Source organism: Ziziphus jujuba, chromosome 9, assembly GCF_031755915.1.
Source record: "Ziziphus jujuba cultivar Dongzao chromosome 9, ASM3175591v1".
NCBI classification, from domain to species: domain Eukaryota; kingdom Viridiplantae; phylum Streptophyta; class Magnoliopsida; order Rosales; family Rhamnaceae; genus Ziziphus; species Ziziphus jujuba.
The window spans coordinates 11,334,708-11,356,711 of record NC_083387.1 but is presented as its reverse complement, the minus strand read 5'-3'; the positions used below and the strand labels follow the sequence as shown (position 1 = coordinate 11,356,711).

The following is a 22,004-nucleotide window of genomic DNA, read 5'->3' as shown; positions in this document are numbered from 1 at the left end:
TCTTGGGGGTTATTTTCACTTCTTTATTATGGGGGGTTTGGTGGGCGTGGAAATGAATTATTTGTTCAAGCTTTCTACCATGCATTTGCCATAGATAGAGAATTGGTCCATTCCAATATTGAATACTTTAAAGGAATGAATGGAATGGTTATAGAAAAACAACCATGAAAGGAGCGCATAAGAAATTCCACTTCACAATCAAAATGGGTTGGGCTAATATGATTTTGCAAATGGAAAAATTAAACAGGTTTATCGAGTATCTACTAAAGCCATTCAAAATCCCCTGAATATAATTTATAAACAAAGTTATTGGATGCTTGATGCTAAATGCCCATTTGGGAGTGGTTTTGAAATATCTAGAATCGCTTTTTAAAAAGATAAAAGGTGTGTTGTATCATGTTTGTTAAAAACACATGGAAACACTTTACGGTAATTTTGTTTCAAGAAAATTACTAATTAGTGATTGTGGAAGAAACACCAATCAAGTGACTCTTTGGAAATCACTTTTAAAGGAAAAGTGAATTAATGCTTCCAAACAAGCTTCTGAGTCGAGCTTTATATATACAAACAACATCTAGAAGCATTGAAAACAGAAGGTATTTTAGTAGAAGATGATTTGTACAACTCAAAGTTTTTCATTATAACATAACAGCAATAATAATAATCCTAGTCTCCCCAAATCAAGACAATGAATGTGGAGGCTCAATTTACTTTCTTGTTAACATTCTACTTTTCCTCTCAACACTATATTGAAGGTAGAGGGAAAAAAAATGGTATTACAGTGATGTCGTTTCATAAACTTCACAGGAGCTTGACCTTCAACTATAAACTAACCAGCACTCTTGGCAGAATTGCAACCAAAGCATAAACAAAGTAACAAGGCATCAGGGATCAATTCCACAAGTCAAATTGAGCTGATAGGTTTGAACATCTAAATTAGTTCATTTTTCTTCCATTATACATTGGGGCGTCAAGGCTAGCAATATAGGTTAACTTGATTTTAGTTTTCATTGCTTTCCAATGGACCCCTGTTTATCTTCAAATTTTGGAAGATAAGAAAATTCCCATGGAACTGTTTACTAAATAGTATAGACAAAAACCAATACCTTTACACCACGTGTCATGCAGGGCAGAACTGGACTAAGGTCAACTGCCTTAGTTACTCAATAACAAATTAACCATCTGACCATTTCAAAAACTAATAGAACACTGCAAGACGAGCAACATAGTGTGGAGAGAGAGAGAGAGAGAGAGAGAGAGGGAAAAGCATCTGCAAATTTTCAATATGTTTATCATGCTTAAAGGTTTGTTACATCGTTCAACTCCTAGATCAAAAAACCAGACAAGCAAATATAAAATTAAACATTAACGACTACTACACGCCTGCAGGCCCATGTCAGCCTATATTTTTCTTCCTAAGATACATTTTTTACTTTCTTGAACAAAATTGAAACACCCAAATTTAGATTAGAAAGATGGTACAGATAAAAACAGATAAAAGTGATTAGGTTATTTCAGCCATTATTATAGTGATGTTCCACAATTAATGTCAAAATCCATCAGTCAAAAAGATCACACCTAGTCCTATAGATTATTATATCACTTCTCATTACTCAAATGAATTTTTTACAATATAAATCCCAAGCATACCTTAAACAATTGGAATATGATGAAATACTATTGAGAACCCAAATGGTTGGGACCATCTATTGAATGACATGCAGAGTAGAAGTACAGTTGTTAGTGATCTGCAAAACAATTCCAAATGGACGCATAAAATGCTAAATATATTGACTGAAGTTTATTAAATATAGTTTGGCTTCTTAATTTTGAAATTTCCAAAAAAGGTGCACCGAAGAATTAAGTAATTGGATATGTCATTCGCTTATAATTTACAAGCACATCAGACTTCATCTAAGAAAGCCTATTTAGCCAAATCACATCCTATAACAAGCAAAATCGGCGCAACAATTCCAAAAAAAAAAAAAAGAGCATGCATTTGTAAATGCCAGCAATCTTAATGATATAAATCTGCCAATTTGGTTCTTGAAACAATTTGTTGAGACAACCCACCCAATATGATGTCAAGATTTACTATGGACATACATGCTTAATACACTGTTAATATCTCAGAAATGTTTATTCTTGCTACTTCCTAGTTTTCCTTCAATTGCAAATTGCAAAATTTTAATAAGGTTTCAAGAACTGGTGAAAGTTTTGTGATCCATGTGCGAAAGCAACAATCAAAGACCTTAAATTGTAGCCCACCCAGTGAATTGTCTGATCAGGACCAAACAATTATTTCATGCCTTATAATACATTAGAAGGTCCATAATCCTCAGTCCTAATTGTGAAATTACAGCAGGTAAAGCAAAGACAACTATAAGGAGAATCACAGTAAGGAGGAAAGGAAAGAAATGGAAGATAAATAGTATCGGTAACTTAGCAACCATGATAGCTGCTATGCATATTAGATCAATTTTTATGCTGAAATTTTTTAACAAAAAAAAGTTAAATTGAAAATATATAGGGAAAAAAAAAAAAAATAGGTAATAGCATACTCTTAAACTAAGAGGAGAGGAACTTGCTCAAGCAACAATGTCAATGTCTGTAAAGGCCAAGTAATGATTTCTCTCTCTCCTCAACTCTCTTCTTCGCAGCCTCCCTTGCTTTAAGTGCAGCAGCTTCTTCTGCAGATACAGCCTTTGGTTTCTGATCTGGCCTCTTTCTCTTGCCAACAGCAACTGAAGACTGAGCACCTTTTACAGATCTCATGGGATTTGATGAAGTTGAAACAACTGGCCCTGGCGGAGGCCCATTCTGAACCTTAGTAGCACTTTTGGTTTCTGAAACTGATCCCGACTCTGAAGCTGAAACTGGCTTTTTCATAATGGTTTTTTTATCTCCAGAGTTTGATGAAAACTGAGGTGTGGCATGTGCCTCTTCTTGTGTCACCCACTTGCCTGTAGTATTTTTGCATTTCTTTAGGTCATAAATATCATTAGAGAAAATATAAGTATCTGTAGAAATGGAATAAGTGATGACACGAAGTAAAAGTTCAAGTTTGAAAAATCTGTACCTAGAGCATCAGAATAGTAGAAGCCTGAATTTGGATCATAATAAAAACCATTACTTTGATTGCAGTAATAACCCGAACTGCTGTCATACTCCCATTCTGTCATCATTCAGAGCTGTTTCAGTTTAAAAAGTACCAGAATCAAAACAAATACTAAAAAAGTTAATGATAAGGAGTCAGTCTGGTCAAGCAAAGACATTTTGGATGGTGGAACAACAAAATTTAATTCAAGGATCTGCTTATCTCAAACATCAGATACCAACTAATCTCGACACTTTCAAATATGTGTAGTAGAAGATGAAACCCAAAACATGATAAAATTAACCTCACATTTTCAAGTTCACTCCAGCCATTAACGAGAAATCACAAGCAGATTGTTCTGGTCACTCTAAAGAGTTTTCATCTAGTTTACAGCAACAATGACCAATGCACCAAATTATTAAAAAACAATATTTGCTGCAAAAGTTTTACCTCTTCATGTTTGTTTTTCAAGATCAAGCTTCTAAACTGCCAAAATATTTTGTCTATCAGCTTCCTAATGTATTTTTTATTCATCATTTTAGGAAACAAATCTCCACAACTGATATTGTAAGCCAGCTATCACAAAATACTCCACAGACTCTTACCGGTTTTACTTGCTTTTTCTCCTTTATTAACTTATTATGGTTATAAATATCTAATTAAATGATGGCATGGCATGGCATGGCATGCCATTATAACTGCACAAGGTTTACAGAAGATGTTGATAAATCTAATTCAAGATGAACCAAGTCTCCCTGCTCGCAACTGACCATACTTAACGTATCATGATCTTGGCTAGTCTCATCAATGTCAAGGCTGAACAAGGTCCCTGGTGAGTCGAGGTCAACCTAGTCTGCTTGTGAGTTGTGAGCAGCTTAGTTCATTAATTAGCCCCATGCCCACCTATAATGAACCCAGGACCATGACTGGGGGCAAGAGACCAAGTTTTTCCTCACCATATATTCCATAGAATAATATGGAATAAGGTTCTGCTTGACAAATCTAATCACAAGGTTTATATGCCAGAACTTGTTAGGATACTGCAGTACTACTACATTTTAAATTTTCCTATACAACTAGCGATTACAGGCTTACTTTCTTGACCATCTTGAATATCTAATGCACGAGCATGAGAATCCCTCATCTCCTTCAAGTTTGCTATATCCTTTTGATAGCTCCGCTTAGCTTTCTGTAGACATTTATGATTAAGAAAAATAATTAGCATTTGAAAGATTATACAGATTAATATATGCAAGCAACTAATATTTTCCTTCACAATCCAATATTGTACTCTGAATAAAATAGATTTACAAGTATTGAATGGTAAAGAAAAGTACCAATGAAAATTGGGTACCATTCACACAACTGTTTATAGTTGAACTCCATTAGATTCCTGATCATGGTCGGACTATTATTTCATAAGTTTTATGACAATAGTTGAGAAAACAAAGCTAAATGTTTAAAATATAGGTTCTTCATTTTATGTTTCAACATATTTCACTTCAACATGGGAAGGCATTATATAAAATGATATACACTACTAAGCTTAGCCATCAATTGATTCACATGTTTATTGATACTCACCGTTTCAATTTGTTCAAGGACACGGACTGCTTCCTTTTCTTCCTTCTCCTTAGCAGCCTTCTCTTTTCTCATATCAGCAAGCCTCTTAGCAACATTATCCTTGTGACGTTGACCAAGCTCATGATTTCTAATACTAGAAGGATTGTTTGATATGTAGATTTTGCAGAAGTCGCACCATTTGTTACCCTGGCTGACCCAATACTGCAAACAGGGAAAGTTAAGAGTTTGTTACCAAAAAGAGTGAGAGAAAGTTGCAATAAGAAATTAATGCTAAATTCAGGAAAACAAATATCCGAAAAAAAAAAGAAAAAAAAGTACATGAATAAAATACATGCCAATTGACAAAACCCAAAATTTTCTTGCAGAGGAGTAAAATTGGAATATCGAAATTCGCTGGGATGACAGCACTAAGCTCACAGTACAACTTCCATTGAAGATTACACTACATATCACAGAAGAAGCTAGTCATGCTAGGAACAAGCCGAATGTTTATTACCTCAAGAACCATATCAAGTTATCATCAGACAGATATTATGCATTTGATTTTAGGTTTCCATTGGTTTTGCTTATTATGCACATTGATTTTGACTCAGTAGCCCCCAATAATAAAAGACAAAAAAAAAAGCAAGAAACCAAGAAGCCCTAAAATTTCCAAGCTATTAAAAAAATGGTGGAGCAAAGAGGGCGGGCGATACCTCAGTCATGGTGGCGAACTGGAAGGTGGTGAAGCTGATTGGGAAGAGAGCCGAGCGACAATCAGGCAGTTGCAGTGCAAGTGCGATTACTGAAAACCTTGGATCATATAACAATGGCGCGCGCGCGGAGATTCGCCCTAAGCTTATTATGTATTTACTTCAAATCTGAGCCGATTGAGATAAAGAGACTCAACAAAACACTTCTCAATTTATATATTTTCAACCAATTAAAATATACAAAAACGGCAATTTAACTAGTTATGTGCTTTATGGGAATAATTCCGATTTTAAAATATTCAGTACAGAAGAACGTATTTATTTGAATGGAAAACTGTTTGGACTATAGGGCCATGGTATCGGGCTAGTTGGGCGTCAGGTCTGGGCCCTTAAAGCTCAAGGCCTAAACCTCAAACCCAAAACTTTCGGTCGACGACCAAGTACAATGGATCCAGGCTCAATGAGTACCAGACGTATAGGCCTTTGGACTTGGTCTTTGGGTCACAGGCCTTGTTTGTAGTTTAATTACATGAAATGAAAAGAATAATAATAAACTTTAAAAAAAAAAAAGAAAAAAAAAAGTGAGGACACACGCGGTACCGGAGGGAAAGGGGGTCCAATCGCTGATCTGCAAAGGGTCGTCCCGTCTCACCTGTTGGCAAAATCGTCCTCTCTCCAAAATCAAAAATTCAGAAAATCCATTACCTCATTTTTGACATTGTTAGTTACAGAAACCACCAGCCAACAACAACAACAACAACGACAACATGGATCAGTCATTCCTCCTTATGCTCTCAAACCTTCTTCACCTCCACAATTCACTGGACCCCACCACCTCCCTCCTCTCCGACACCCTCTCCTCCACCACCACCGTCGCCGGAGCTTCCGTCGGAACCTCGTCCGCCTCCCCCACCTCCCTCCTGACCTCCTCTTCTGCCGCCCCTCTCCTCTTCTTCACCATAGCCTCCGTCCTCTCCTACATCGCCTCCTCCAAACCCTCCTCTTCCTCCTCTGCCGCCAACACCTCCACCCCTCCTCCTTCCTCTTCCTCCAATGCCGTCGCCGCCTCAGATTACTCCGTCTCCGCCTTCCGTGCTCTCTCCACCGAGCACATCTGGTCCCTCGAAGCCCCTCTCCGCGACGCCCAGTGGCGATCCCTCTACGGCCTGTCGTATCCGGTCTTCACCACCGTCGTCGACAAGCTCAAACCCCTCATCACCCCCTCAAATTTGTCCCTTCCTTGCGACTACGCCGTAGCCATGGTTCTCTCCCGCCTCGCCCACGGTTTCTCCGCCAAAACCCTCGCCACTCGATACTCGCTTGAGCCCTACCTTATCTCCAAGATCACGAATATGGTCACCCGCCTCCTCGCAACGAGGCTCTACCCGGAATTCATCAAGATTCCAGTCAGCCGTCGCCGGCTGATCGAGACTACCCAAGCCTTTGAAGAGCTCACTTCCCTTCCCAACATGTGCGGAGCCATTGATGGTAGCCCAATTAAGCTCCACAAGCTTCAAAGGGACCAGAAGTTGGCCGGAAGTTACAAATGCCGATATGGGTTCCCTTCTGTTCTCCTTCAGGTCGTCGCCGACCACAAGAAGATCTTCTGGGATGTATGCGTAAAGGCACCTGGTGGCACCGAAGACGCCAACCATTTCCGCGATAGTCTTTTGTATAATCGGTTTACCTCCGGCGACATCGTATGGGAGAAAGTTTTCAATGTCAGGGGTCACCATGTCCGACCTTATATCGTTGGGGACTGGTGCTATCCCATGATGTCTTTCTTGCTGACACCATTTTCTCCCAATGGGATGGGCACGCCGGCACAGAACCTGTTCGATGGAATGCTGATGAAGGGGAGGTCTGTGGTTGTTGAAGCTATTGGACTGCTCAAGGGAAGGTGGAAGATTCTTCAGGATTTGAATATTGGTCTTAATCATGCTCCGCAAACTATTGTTGCTTGCTGTGTGTTGCATAATTTGTGTCAAATTGCGAGGGAGCCTGAGCCGGAGCTTTGGAAGGAGCCGGATGAGAGTGGACCTCCACCAAGGTTGTTGGACAGCGAGAAGTCGTTTTATTATTTTGGAGAAAACTTGAGGCAGGCATTGGCTGAGGATTTGCACCAAAGACTTTCATCAAGATAGGAGATGGTTCTTGAAAATAAAAGGAAGTTTTTTTTTTTAACCCACTTTTTCCTTGTAAGGATGTAATTTCTTCTTCATTTGGATTGTTTTTCATGTTTGTGTTATTAGTAGGGATTGAATAGATGTAAGGAGAAAATGAAATGACTGTCGCGTAGTCTATGGGATTGACTAACATGGATATGGACTTTTGAGGCTGAGCTTTCAATGGTAAAGGAGGAAATGCATAATATGTTGTATTTTTCTCTTCTGTTTTCGTTAATAAATTTTGCATATTTCCACTTAATAGTAAACGAAGATTCTATGAAGTTCTAAGGTATGCTAAATACATTTGCTGAGCATTTAAAGAATGGATGAATTTGATGAATATATGGAGTGTTTTACGCACAAATAGAATTTTTATAGTTGAAAACTTTAATTGGATTCAAGTGTCAATGTGGAGAAGCAATTCCACCGAGCTATTCAGCAAGCAGTGTTCTTCCAATTTGTTGTGTTTGATTTCCAAAAATGTCATTCCCTTCTGGCCAGCTCTAACCTTCTCTTGCGTTACTCTCATGCATTACATTGCTTTTTGTTGCAACAGTCTAAATGACTGAACAGGGTTCTTGGCTTTTTGCTGCAACTTTTGTGAATTTCCATGTAAAACAGTGCTTGATTCTCCACTTCATTTTTGTTTTAAATAAGAAATATGCACGCTCATACAGAGTACTATAATGCATATTTGCTAGGGTTCTGCTGATGAAAGAAACATCCACGACTTATGAGCTAAGTCAGTGCCATTTTAGGTTGCTTGAAATGTCAACTGATTTTCCTTGCTGGGAAAGCCAATTTTGTATATTCATCAGCACAATGGGAGAAATTACTGGCATATCGGATACTTTTGTCTCAATTTTTTATATAACAGCAATTTGGCTATGGTTTACCAGCTGGCCATGAATCTGGACCAGAAATATTAAATATATATGCTCATCCTATTTACATACACAAAACAAAATGTTCGTCGCCCCCAATTCTTAGCTTGGCTCTCTCTTCATGCTTCTTCAAAGGAAGATATAGTATAGAAGCACTCCACTTGATAACGGCACATTACTCATGGCCTTCCTAACTTCAGAGCCTTTATAGAGGTAAACCATTCATAGAAAATGCAACGAACCTGTAGATGCATGAAGCATCCAGAGTTCACTTGCATGGATCACTGCTTTCCAGGAAATGAACACCAAAGTGCAGTGATGAACAAGATATCTCCAAACAGTGACTACCAACTCCATTTCAAGAGAAAAATAGGTTGTGAGAATGGATCCATCGAGATGTATGGATAGCTTCAGCAAAGGGTTTATTGTTAAACAAAGCAGATTATGCACTTCAGCTTTCCATCATCATCTCCTGAGTCAAGAAAAGAACGTTGCCATTTTGTCTCAACCGCTGGATATGTTTTATCCCCAACCTGAGACAATCTTTCCACTATTTGGAAGGAGGCCATCCTTGGCCATTTGAGCAAGCACATTAAACACAGCATCCATATTTCCTTCTTTGTGGTTGATTTCAACAAGTACTTTCGCAAGCTCCGCATCAGTAAGCTGACAGCTTCTCAATGTGTTCCCTATTACTGTACTCAATTCCTCATTCATACCCTCATTGAAAAGTGCTTTAATCAGTGCTATAACAGTCACAGTATGAGGAATAAAACCAAAATTCACCATATCCCTGTAAAAATTATAAGCTTTCTGAACATTTCCACTCCTACAATGACCATGTATGATAACATTGTAAATCGATTCGTCCGGCTTGTAGTTCCTCTTAAGCATTGTCTCAAAAACTTTGTCTGCTTCTTTCATCAAACCCTTCATGCAGAATCCCTTTACAAGAGCTACAACACTCTTAAATTCAGTACTACAGCAATTCTCTATTAAAGTACTGTACGTAACATCAGTTGGGACAGCCTCATCATAGAACAACTTGAGTAGAAGCCTCTTTGCTTCCCTTGTCCGAGCCTGTTTGTTGAGTCCATTGATAAGCACACTGTAGGTTACAACATCAGGCAGCAGACCTTTTTGGATCATTTCATCATGTAATTGAAGAGCCTTATTTAAATCCCCTTCTACACAATAAGCATTAATCAACGTTGTGTAACTAAATTCGTCAGGAGGAAGACCGACATTAATCATTTCTTGGAAAAGATTGCAAGCTTCAATCAATCTTCCATGCTTACAAAGACCTTGAATAAGTGACGAATAGGTGATAGCATCCGGCGATATACCCTTCTGAACCATCTCCAGCTTCATTTGAAATGCCTTCTCCAACTCCTGATGTCGACAAAACCCAGATATTATAGCACTATAACTTACAACATCTGGGGCCAACCCTTTCTCCACCATATCTCTTATGATTTCCATGGCCTCCTCCATCCTCCCTAAAATGCAATGTCCATTTATAAGAGCATTGTAAGTCACAATCGAGGGTGAGAATCCACTCGTTGTCATTTCATTCAGAATCCGGTAAGCTTCATCCAAGAAGCCCTGCTGGGAGAAACCATCAATCAATGTTGTATATGTCCTCTCATTCGGTCGAAGCCCTCGAACACGCATCTGATCAAAAAACTCCATTGCTCGATTCAAATTTCTAGCTTTACACATACTATTGATCAATGCAGTATAAGTAACAACGTTAGGAGACAAACCATTCCTCACCATCTCCGCATGCAAAACAAGTGCTTGGTGAAAATTATCTTCATTGCAATATCCATGAACAAGTGTATTATAAGTAACCTCATCAGGAACAAAGCCCTTCTTGTTCATCTCCTCAAGAACCGTATTCGTCTCCTTCAGCCTACCTTCTCTACATAAACCATTAATCAGCACATTATACGTAATCAGATTCGGCTCCAAGCCCTTCAACGCCATTGATCTCTGCAACTCAAATGCTTTATCAGTTCTTTTCAACTTACAATACGCATCAATCATGGTATTATAAGTGACAACATTCGGCAAACAACCAATTCTCTCCATTTCATCGAAAAAAGTCAAACTCATTTCCGAATTCCCAGCCCCGCAGAAACCTCTAATCAGAATGTTATAAGTATACACATTCGGCGATATTCCATTCCTAACCATCTCACTGAAGACTTCCTCGGCGAATTTCACCGACCCTTTGGACCTAATTATTGCGTCAAGAATAGCATTGTACGAAAGCACGCCAGGCATGAAACCTCGAGCTTTCGCTAAATTAACAATGTTCAAAGCCTTATCGATCAGATTCAAGTGAGAGTACGACTTGACAACCAAATCGAATACAGCCGAGCTTGAATTGCAGGAATGGAAGGAATCGCTGAGGGATTCGAAGACCAAAGCGCCGGTATCATCGGCTGTACGGAGGGCGAGGTCCTCGGCGAGGGTTTGGGCGGTCTTGTAGAGCTTGAAGCGGGTGAGTATGTGGAGGGCGAGGCACTTGCAGGGGAAGGTGAAGAAATGGCGGGTTCGAGCCCAGCTGATGAACTTTAAGATTACGGTCTTGTCCAACTGGGACTTGAGGAGTAAATAGGAGGCTGCCTCAGGGGTAAAAGTGGAAGAGACGGTGTTTAGGTGCTGAGGATGGCGTTTGAGATATGTGATTGCTTTGTCTACGAGGAGAGCGTCGGAGGGAGCACATTGGATTGAGGGTGGCCGGATAATATGCGGTTTTACGAACGACATTTTTGGGAATTGGAAGTAATTAGGGTTCACAGAAAATGGTGGGACAAACTGAAGAAGATGAACTTTGCAAGCCTTTTTTTTTTTTACCTCTGAAATTAAATTAAAAATAAAAAATAAAAAATAAAATTCCTTAGTAGACCTAGCTTAGCCTGGATCCGGACCCGTTTTGTCTGTTCAGATCGGCCCATTATTTTATTTAGATGGAGGGGTGGACTGAGTGTGAGCCCATCTATTTAACTTTTTCCACAAAAATTTTGATTTATTTCAAGATTAAAATTCAGATTCAATTTGAAACCGAAAAAAAAAAGTTCAGCTTCAATTAGTTTTTTTTTTTTTTTTTTGTTAAATAAAAATAAAAACAGAAAAAAATCCTTATTCATATGGAAAGTTAAATCAAGTTAAAATATTTGGTTCGGCCGTTGGTCCCCCATTTTGCCAAAAAAAGCTAAAAAATTTTGGTTGATTGTAGTTTTCTCTTAATCAATCAAAACATTCACATAAAAATTGTTAATGTAGTTTAATACAGGGTGGGATTTAAAAAAGAGATAGGACTGAAAACAAATTAATCAGATTTTGTATACCAAGTTAGGTTGCTCTTATTCACTAATTTTATACCCAAAGAATAGCACTCCCTATTTAGTTTAACTCCTCTTCTAAATTTTGTTATTTTATTTATTTATTTTTGGTGAATCTCTTATAAATTTTTGTTAGGAATTCTGCTTGATAATTTGTAATCCACAAGACACTCATCAAGAAGCCAGTCAGTGAAGATGAAAATTATTATTATTACTAGATTTTTCTCTTTTTTGGGTCTTTATTGATATTTGTGAAATGGAGCACATTAACTTCCTTTTTTACAAAAGTTAAACCTTTAATACTATATTTGAAACTCAAATGCTATTTGGGCAAAAGAGAAAGATTAAGTTTCACCAAAAAAAGGAAAAAAAAAGAGAGAGAGAAAGATTAAGTTAATACTTCAAATAAATTAAGGGCAGAAAACAATAATTACTTCACTCAGAATAGATAGATAGACTGACACTGGAGAGACATCAATGGAGCATGTATAGAGAGACTACAGAGCATCAAATATGGAGTTGGAAAGAAAACGTTATTACCCATATGGGCAAACTAGCTACCACTTTACACTGGAGTATCAAAATAGCTTCGATGGCTTTCAAACCAAAGCAATGACCAACCCTGCAGTTTTGGAGGATTGATCAAAGTGCCTCTTCAAAGAATTGGCTTCCCTTGTCTTGAGGGAACTCGCCAGACCATCAATCCTCAAATATCAAGAAATAGATGCAGCAGCACATCAAAGCAAAGGCCAACATGCTTAGTAAAAATCCAGAACTTCTTCAAGGTCGTGTATTTTTATCTTCATTGTGCCTTCACAAAGGTCCGGCTTGATACACCATGCAACAATTTGACAAACCCAAGGAAGCTAAGTTTCCCATCAGTGTGTCTTATCCAGTCGTGAAGAACCACATGAAGTGGGATTGAAGGACCAAGCCCAAGTTCCTGAACAACATTTTGAATAACATACAAAAACAGTCAGTCCAGCTGATTCCAAGATGTAGTTTGAAATTTTTGTTACCAAAAAAAGATCAGGGAAATGCAAATCCACATGTTCAAGATATTGCTCCCTTGATGGCAGCACAAACAGGTGTCGAAGATACGCAAAACATTATTAGTTTTATTGGCAGGAGCTAGAAAATGTTCTATTGCATCAAAATGTAAACTTACCGAAGCAAGTTCTTCAATGACAATAGCTCTGTTTCCATCCTTCTCGAAAAGTTCATACGCACATCGGGCATGTTGTTCCCACCGATCAAGGGCCTCCAACTGATGGACACTTAATGCAGCTGCACAAAACTCTTCAAAATCCATTCTTCTGTATTGAAGTGCATTTAGCTGTCATTAAATGAATTAAACAGGAACTTATATAAGATGTAAGTCTATAACCAAAAACCAAAGTCATAAACATCAACAAAAGCAATCAAAAGATTTAGGTACTGAGTAATTACCGATGCAAAAACGTCAGCAATGCGAGATTCCTTCATTGCATCTGTTGCATTTTTCATCAGGGCCTGTTCAGGACCAAAAATGATAAAACTATTTTTAGTTCCAATATCGATTAGAGTAATGAGAGAGAGAGAGAGAGAGAGAGAGAGAGAGAGAGAGAGGAAGACCCACTGTTTTTATATTGTCTAAGGTTATGGTGCCATTTCTGTTTGGCTCCAGTAGTGCAAACTGCTCCTTCAGATAAAAGAGTTCATCCACGGTCAATGTCTTGGACAAGGACTGTGAGACAGAAGGTCATAAAACGATTAAACAAGCTTTGTAAACTGATACCGCCAAACTAATAGCACCTTAGGGGTCTTTGACAATTGACATACAAAATCACCATATACTTACCCTTAAAGCTGCCTTTCGCAAGGATGATGATCTTATGTAGGCCTTCATGAGCCTAAAAATTAAAATATCAAGAGGCACTTTTACATCATTATAATTTCTGATCCAAGGATGACCTGCCAACAAATTATTATGGCCATTGAGACAGTGCTAGGAAAAACTTAATTGACATTTTAGGTGAGGAGAGACTCACTTAAAGCCTGAGCAGCTGTCATTCGCTTCCGTGGGTCCTTATTCAATAGGCGCTTGACAAAGTCCTTTGCCTCTAAAGATAAAGAAGGCCATGGTGCCTCATCAAAACTAGGATCGGCTTTCAAGACTGCCCGAAAAATCCCAGACTCAGTCCGGGCCCAAAATGGACGACTACCACATAGTAGAATATATGCTATCACACCAATGCTCCATACATCAGCCTCCGTACCATAAGATCTATGTAAAACCTCGGGTGCCACATAGTATGCACTTCCCACAATATCATTAAGCCTTTCATCTGTAGATCAACATATGTTTACAAGCCCAATCAAGCTCCAAAAGCGGAGACTGTTATAGGAAAGTTTGTTATAGGAAAGTTTGATACGGAGTTTCATGAAAATGACAAACCTGGTTTTACAAAATCTGATAAGCCGAAATCTATTGCTTTCAACTTTGAATTCTCATCCTTAGAAGTATACAGAAAGTTCTGGTCCAGTAAAAAGCTAACTTTTAGTCTAATATGTTAAAGAAACAACAGATCATGATCTATCTAGCAGAGAAGTAATTACCAATATTCATAAAAAGAATAAGTATATTAAAAATATAGCCAGAAAGGATTATTTAGTGCAAGGACACTATCTTTTGGGGAAAACAGAAAAAGGTAGCCTTGCCATTCGAGAAGGGTGAATGTTTTCTCTTTTGTTTTCTTTTCTTTCTTTAACTTAGCTAAATTACAGTATTCTATAAACTTTCTCCTCAATCTTTTCAAAGTTGACAACTCAAAAAGTTAGTTGAGGCAGTTAAACCTACAACAAACAGGACAGGTTAAACGTAGCCAGAAACATAGATTCATCTAACCTTGTAATCTGACTGTGTTAGTGAAACACTTCACTCAAAGTTTTATTTGAACAAGGTGCATTAAATGTCATCTGAACCAATACACATGTTTTGCCAAATACCAGTTACATGACCCAGCTGGTTTCAAAGCATTGTTGTCTTTCTAACCAGATGCTTCCGTTCAAATGAAAAATTGACAACTCCAATACGGTTAGAGTAAAATATTTTGGTTACTGGCCTCCATACATCATCTCCAGTTATCTGATAACAACCAGGACCCAGTCTAGTAACGCATAATATCTTGATGGAAGGGTAGAAGTTATCTTCGTTGGAAAGTTGAAAATTGCAAAGATTCTAGGTGATATCCTAGCTGTATTTTCTGTAAATATAGGATAGGTGGACTTTGTAATTTAGGAAAGATTAAAGTAACACCTGTAGTAGTTATTTCATTCCTAATTCTATACCATGTATAGAATATTAGTAAGGAACTTGTAAATGTTATTTTATATGAATGTGAAGGAAATCATATCAGTTTTGATTCCTCTATACATTTGTGTTTATCATATTTTTGTCTTATCATGTGCAGGCATACTGACATTTTTTTCTGGCAAGTCGAAGGAGACATGGCTATGTCCCAATGGCTATGGTCATGAGTAAGTTGAACAACAAAATATACCAAAAAATTCAAAGTAAATTTTTTGCCAAATACAGAAGCATTGGCCCTTTTACTCGGTCAATTTTCCCATCCAAAAACCTTTCGTGTTGGCAATTCCATCCACATTTGCATTATCCTATATGCAACCTTTAATAAATGGGACTTCCAGCAGGTATTGAATGGGTTAACTACATAAAATTGATAAAAGAAATATAAAGGAATGTACCACACCTCTGGTTTAAGATCACGGTGAACCACACCCTGAAGATGACAAAATGCAACAACATTTAGTATCTGTACAATGACAGTCTTTGCATCATCTTCTGTGTATTTTCCACCCCTTTAGGTAATAAATTATCAAGTTAGTGGCCACAATGATGCACATATAAAATTCCATTCATTTAAAATATACATGCTATTTAAAGAATTACCTTGAAAGTATTCTATCTAGAAGTTCCCCTCCTTCACACAACCTGAAACATTCATAGTAATTTGTTACATTTGATATCACATATGATAAAGTCCAAGATTTGCAATAAGCAAGCAGTAAGCAGTCTTCCAAATATATATATATATAATTAAGAAAGACAACTTAACCACAACCACACCATAAGATTATATGTTAGCACTTGATCAACCACTATTTGGAGCAAAAGCTCAGTGAAGCAAGAAAATATTTTTAATTAGAGAATAGCTACTGCAATGTGCAACAATAAAACGAGATAAGGTTTAAAACAGAAATTCAAATTCCAAGCTTACTCCATTACTATGTAGACATTATCACTGTCCTCAAATGCATCATAGAACTGCACTAGATTGTTGTGTCCTGTCAAAGCTCGCAATATTTTCACCTCCCTTCTCACATCCTCAATTGCAATAGCTGTTGTCATCTGCTACCAAAGAAAATTTCAGAATCAGAATGTAGTCTAGAATAACAAATACAAGAGTAACATATCATAAACTCGGTTTTTCCCTTTAATGCATACATCCATGTACAACAAGTTTCAAGATGATTATTACAAAAACAAGAAGAATATAGAGAGACAATCTAATGGTTATAAAAAAGACATCATAATGACAAGAATTAAGAAATTTCCTTACATGATGCCACATCATACAAATCATGTACCTCTTTCCTAATACAAACACTTCACAACACATAATCCTCTAACTTATTTAAGAAGCAGGAATGGACACGAATTATTCCCCGGGACAAATGCTTACAACAGAACTTACTTAAACAGCCAAGATCAAAAAGCTTGAACGTGACCCACTTAATTTCAACAAGACGGCAATTGAAAGAACCTACTTTTGCATATGTTGCACCAAATATATAAACATATTTTTTTCTTATTTAATATCTATCGGTATTGGTGCCAGTCCAAGAAATGGTGATCTAGTTGTACCGTATACAAGAATGATACTGATGTTTTAAAACAAGTTTTCCCCTTTTTTGCTAGCATATTTGGGTTGTAAAGTAAATATTTGTTCTTCTTGGAATTTCCCACCATTCAGTGGGTTCAAATTGTAAAAAACCCTTAAAATATTTTTATATGCTTTGGTTTTGTATTATTTATTACTTACATACCCTGATTTTATATGGGTTTTGAGCCCTCTTCCACTATTATCAGAAGCTTACTTCCAGAATTGTAGGTGTGCACAGTACTCATAAATTTTCCTTACATTATTTTCTTTCATTCGTTTTTACAGACCACTAGGTACTCTAAAGTATGAGATAGAAAAGGCAAGACTTATAGGGAGAGAAAAAAGGGCCTGTGACAAAAGATCCTATATTCTTTCTTTTGTGTGGGAAGGATAAGTCAAACCATGTTGGACCTAAACATAAGGTTTAATTTTACAAGACCTATGTCCTTTATTCTTGGCACAATCTTGATCATATATTCTTCAATTATTGGAAAATCCATCATAGTTCAAGCCAATCAAACCATAAAACAATCAAAGAGTCAATACAAAGTTTCTGTCACCTCAAAGAAGGTTCATATCCTCAATGAGGGGCCAAGTAATTAACCATGCATCTAGTCCAGACTACGAAATCTGACCCAACTACAAGCTTTGGCCAGTTTGGAATGGCAGCAAGCGTGGGCTGGTGCTGACCATTAATTTACTGATTTTGCGTATGAAATGGTTTAATCATAGGCCCGCATCAAAACCAAGAACGCCAATTTAGTCTATGCATTCTTTTAAATGATTACGTCCTCTCATATCCATTGGTTTATATGTTTTCCTGATCCATAGTAGGAACTATCACATCTTATGCTTTGACGAGTAGTCTTTCTTTGAAATCATTAGAAAGATAAATATATAAACAAACAAACAGTAAACTTTTCCACTGCACATTTTATACCTTCCAATTTCAAGCCTTACAATTTGATTATGCAAAACCGTACTTTTGGAGCATATGTAATTTTAAAAATAAAATATAAAAATCAAGTTTGTCTAAGCATATTCACTAATTAGGTGGTGGGTCTAGTAGCCAAAGAGATCAATTCCCATCATTGACCAAGAAAAAGGCGATAAACAAACAAGTTGGTGACTTTATGCCTCTCAAACTCAACAATCTAATAAGCAGGGGTCGCATACACCTTTTAGATTATGTTTAATATTCTGCATCTAGAAAAACACCACAACAGTCGCTTATGTGAAAATTAAAAGAAATCTCCATGAAGATCTTCCCTGTGCAGCATTCAAACTAAAGTCTTCAGCTACTCAATTGCACTTAACAAAACCACAGTGCCCAAAAAAATAAATAAATAAAATAAAATAAGATAAAATATTTATTTGCCTCCATCTCGCGGTCCCCACCCTTTGTAAAAAGGAAAAATGATAATAATGATAAAATACACAACGAATGACAGTAAGAAAACAAAAACAAAAACAAAACGACGACCCTGAAAACTCATTTTCATTTTGAAACAAACAATCAAACAGATAAAGAGCAAGAAATTAAAAGTGCCAAAAATGTTTCTCAGATTTAATATAATTTCATAAAATGTGTGAAGACGGTTAAATCGCCACAGATTCACAGAACCATGTGCAAGCCATAAGAGTATAGGATGTGAGAGAAAGAGAAAGCGAGAGAGAGGAGAAAAAGGACCAAACCTTGGCTTTAGGGATGACCTTGACAGCAACTTGCTGGCCCTTAAACTCACCTTTCTTGAACCTAGCAGAACAAGTATACCCAAAATGCCCTCGACCCACCTCTTCCCCAACCTCCAATCTGCTCGTGAACTCCTTTGAGAACCCAAACCTCTTATCCAGCTCCACCCCACCTTCCTCCTCCCCTTCCTCCGGTATAGCCGACGCCGCCTTCTTACCGTGCCGCCTAGCCAGCACCGCCCTTATGTGCTTCGCCGGCGACGGCGGCGGGAACGGCCGCCGGAAAAACCGCCTGGGTGTGGAACTGGCGCTTTTGCTGGCCGCCGGAGACTTTTTGAGGTAATGGGCAGGGCTGGGGCTGTAGAAAGGGAAGAAAGGCGACTGCTTTCGGGGAGTCGCGTCATCTTTTCGGTGGTGGTGAGGGGTGGTGGTGGTTGAGAGAGGAGTTGGTTGCGATTTTGGGGTTTGTGAAGGATCATTTGGGTCTCTTGCAGCATATGGGTTTGGTTTTGGTGGCTTTGAGGTACAAACTCCCATTGACTGTTAATCTTGCCGAAACTAAGTGATGGGGTTTGACGCAATGTGTTCAAGTTCAGGCTCAGATGGTTTTTGGTCACTGTGATTGTGGGTCTTCTTCTTCTTCTTGTTTTGGTTAGAGAGCGAGTGGCTGTTGAAGGTCCTAAGAAAAGGTGGGAAAAAAAAGGTGTAAATGTCTGAGAGAGCGAGAGCGAGAGCGAGAGAGAGAGAGTGTGTGCGGATTTGTTGAAGAGAAGTGGAAGTCGGAAGATGGAAGTGAGCTGTATGATCTCACTGGCCACGTGTAACGCACGTGAGTCATTGAGTTTTTAACTTTTTTATGACTCTCTCTCTCTGTGGAGAATTAAAAACTCTCATTTTCACTCGTCAAGGATTTTTAACCTCATATGGAAAGGCCAAGATTTGCCTCTAATAATGATTTTCATTTTTTGTTTTTGGGAAAATAATATTTGCCTCCGAAGATTAGTATTGTTTTTACCAAAAAAAAATAAAAGAAATTTAATATTGTCCATATAAGCTAATTAATATCCTTTCAAATTGATGGGATTTGGTTTAGTTTGGTAATTATAATGGAAGTTTTAGAACTGATTATAAAAGAATTTTGAGTTATTTGGATGTTCAAGAAAAGTATAACAACTTTGATTATTTGAGAAATTATATAGTAACTTTTAAAATCAAATCTTAAAAGTAATTTAAAATTTAATTTTTTCACAATTAAGATAGATTAATTTTAAATTTTAAAATATTCTCAATTAATTAATAAAATACCATATTATGTTTATCTTTTATCCTATAAAACAATCATATTTAAATTAAAATTTTCTAAATAAAATTTTTAATATGAATCAATCACTCTGATGCAATTGTTGATAGTTTATTATAGGTTTAAAAAAAATAACTTATATATATACATTCTAATAATTGCAAAATTTACGGCAATTTAATTTAATAAGTTATCAAACATTTATTTATAACTTTTATATTTTATAATAATTTTATTAAATAAGTTATCAAACATTTTATTATTTTTTTCAGCACAATAAAATCTTTTTTTTCCAGCACACCTATAACTAATTTTTTTTAAAATCTAAACATTATCAAACTAAATACACATAATCTAAATAATATATAAAAGTTGAATAGTCAATAAAAAAAAAAAACCACGTGTCATTATAATGTTCCTTTTGAATCCTCTCCAAAATCATTAATAAAAAAATTCAACTTTTTTTTTTCTTATTATTTATGACCCTATCAATATATCAATCAACTAAAATATAATAGCTATTTAAAAGCATCAGATTTCTTACCTTTAATTGATTGTATCAAAAAATATATAATTTTGTTAGGAATTAAAATATATAATTAGGACAAAAATATAATATTATAGTGTAAAATAATAAATTAAATTGTATCTCCATAGATAACGCATTTTAAATATTTTTATATATACAAATACAATCATATGGAAAATAATAAAGATAACTCCTTATTTGGACATAAAAAAAAATTATATAAATAATATAATTATATTTTATTAGTGGAAATTTTTAAGATATCATTTTTTAAATATGGTAAAGTATGATTTATATTCAAAACAATTTTTTTTGATTTTATTTTATTTGGGATATCCTTTTATTGGTTATATTCAAAAATATATATTTTATTATTATAATATTATATATGATGTTTGATTAAGGAAACTTTGATTATGAGAAAAATGATAAAGTGTATAATTAGGACAAAATATAATATTATAATTGTAAAATAATAAATTAAAGTGTATATCCATATATAATGTATTTTAAATATTTTAACATATATAAATGTGATTATATAGAAAATAATAAAAATATTTTTTTATTTTGGACACAAAAAAATTATATAAATAATATAATTTTTTTTTATTAGTGAAAAAATTTGAGATATCCTTTTCAGAATATTTGTTAAATATGTTAAAGTAGGATTTATATTCAAACCAAAATTTTGATTTTATTTTATTTGAGATATTCTTTTATTGGTTGTACCCAAAAATATTTTTTTTTACTATTATAATATAATATATGATGCTTGATTAATGAAACCTTCATTGTATATTTATTTAATTATAAAATAATAAATTACCTTACAAAGTAAAATATAAATAACTATAGATAAATTATCTTATAATGTAAAATGTAAATGATAAGAATAGTAAAGGTAATTAAATTATATTACAATGATTTAACATAGAAAAATTAATTACTTGCAAGGAATAAAAAAAAAAAAAGAAGGAATAGTCAGTATAAAAAACATTAAAAAAAATTTATAATCCATATATTAATATTTTTGTTGGTTTAGTATATTTTATTGTAAAATAAAAAATGTTATATATGGTAGTTAATAATTAAATCTATATACTAATACATATATATCTATATATATATATATAATAAATGAAATTTTAATACTGTAATATGTAGATTTCAATAATAAAATTAATTTGTTTATTTGATCTTCATAACATGTATCTAATCATAAATAAATTATATTATAAAAAAATATGTGGGTAAATAATAATAATAATAATAAAATTATATTATGATGATCTAATATAGAAAAATTACTTATTGAAAGGAATAAAAAAGTACATTTTAATTTGAATTTAAATTCTATAGATGAAAAATATTATATAAATACATTTGAATTTTATAGATGAGAAAAATTAGATATGTAAATACTTTTAAATTTGAATTCTATTATTAAATAGTATTATATGTTGATGTCAAAATTTTAGTTCTTAACAAATTTTTATGATATAAATTGAAAAAAAAAATCCAAATATATTGAGCAACAATAAAATTTTTAAATAAGTTTTCAAATATAGCCCGATGGGTTGATTTTATTAACAGATTAATATTAACAAGATGCAATGAATGTTCAAAGTTCGATTACTAAAAGTTTAAAAGATCTTAAGCTTTGATAATAAATTAAAAATTAATAGTGTTATGATGGTTTTAATAGATAAACAATTTTTTTTTTTTTTTGGTTACATTACATATTAAGTATATATTT

General features: G+C 35.4%; 4 protein-coding genes across 5 annotated transcripts; 1 reads left to right on the top strand and 3 right to left on the bottom strand.

Moving 5' to 3' along the window:
• Nucleotides 1–1,585: 1,585 nt before the first annotated feature.
• LOC112490579 (zinc finger protein ZOP1) lies at nucleotides 1,586–5,557 on the bottom strand. Its single transcript, XM_048481138.2, has 6 exons — nucleotides 5,377–5,557; nucleotides 4,682–4,882; nucleotides 4,193–4,286; nucleotides 3,080–3,175; nucleotides 2,562–2,963; nucleotides 1,586–1,748 (listed from the first exon to the last, which is right to left on the bottom strand). The coding sequence occupies exons 1-5, from the start codon at nucleotides 5,383–5,385 to the stop codon at nucleotides 2,602–2,604; spliced, it is 762 nt and encodes a 253-aa protein (XP_048337095.1). The 5' UTR covers nucleotides 5,386–5,557; the 3' UTR covers nucleotides 1,586–1,748; nucleotides 2,562–2,601.
• A 583-nt stretch (nucleotides 5,558–6,140) lies between these two features.
• On the top strand, nucleotides 6,141–7,800 carry LOC107411253 (protein ALP1-like). The gene has a single exon (XM_016018794.4). It carries the CDS (start codon nucleotides 6,141–6,143, stop codon nucleotides 7,515–7,517), a length of 1,377 nt encoding a protein of 458 aa, XP_015874280.1. The 3' UTR covers nucleotides 7,518–7,800.
• A 564-nt stretch (nucleotides 7,801–8,364) lies between these two features.
• Nucleotides 8,365–11,305, bottom strand: LOC107411252 (pentatricopeptide repeat-containing protein At5g39710). Its single transcript, XM_016018793.4, has one exon. It carries the CDS (start codon nucleotides 11,201–11,203, stop codon nucleotides 8,948–8,950), a length of 2,256 nt encoding a protein of 751 aa, XP_015874279.3. The 5' UTR covers nucleotides 11,204–11,305; the 3' UTR covers nucleotides 8,365–8,947.
• An 861-nt stretch (nucleotides 11,306–12,166) lies between these two features.
• On the bottom strand, nucleotides 12,167–19,306 carry LOC107411193 (CDPK-related protein kinase). 2 transcript variants are annotated; one of them, XM_048481135.2, is made up of 11 exons: nucleotides 18,420–19,306; nucleotides 16,059–16,189; nucleotides 15,731–15,772; nucleotides 15,531–15,639; nucleotides 14,216–14,294; nucleotides 13,809–14,105; nucleotides 13,619–13,731; nucleotides 13,397–13,504; nucleotides 13,228–13,290; nucleotides 12,947–13,114; nucleotides 12,167–12,721 (listed from the first exon to the last, which is right to left on the bottom strand). In XM_048481135.2, exons 1-11 carry the CDS (start codon nucleotides 18,951–18,953, stop codon nucleotides 12,581–12,583), a joined length of 1,785 nt encoding a protein of 594 aa, XP_048337092.2. In that variant the 5' UTR covers nucleotides 18,954–19,306; the 3' UTR covers nucleotides 12,167–12,580. The 2 variants fall into 2 exon arrangements, with proteins under 2 accessions (XP_048337092.2, XP_048337093.1); XM_048481136.2 differs by lacking the exon at nucleotides 18,420–19,306 and adding an exon at nucleotides 16,888–17,057.
• Nucleotides 19,307–22,004: the final 2,698 nt, after the last annotated feature.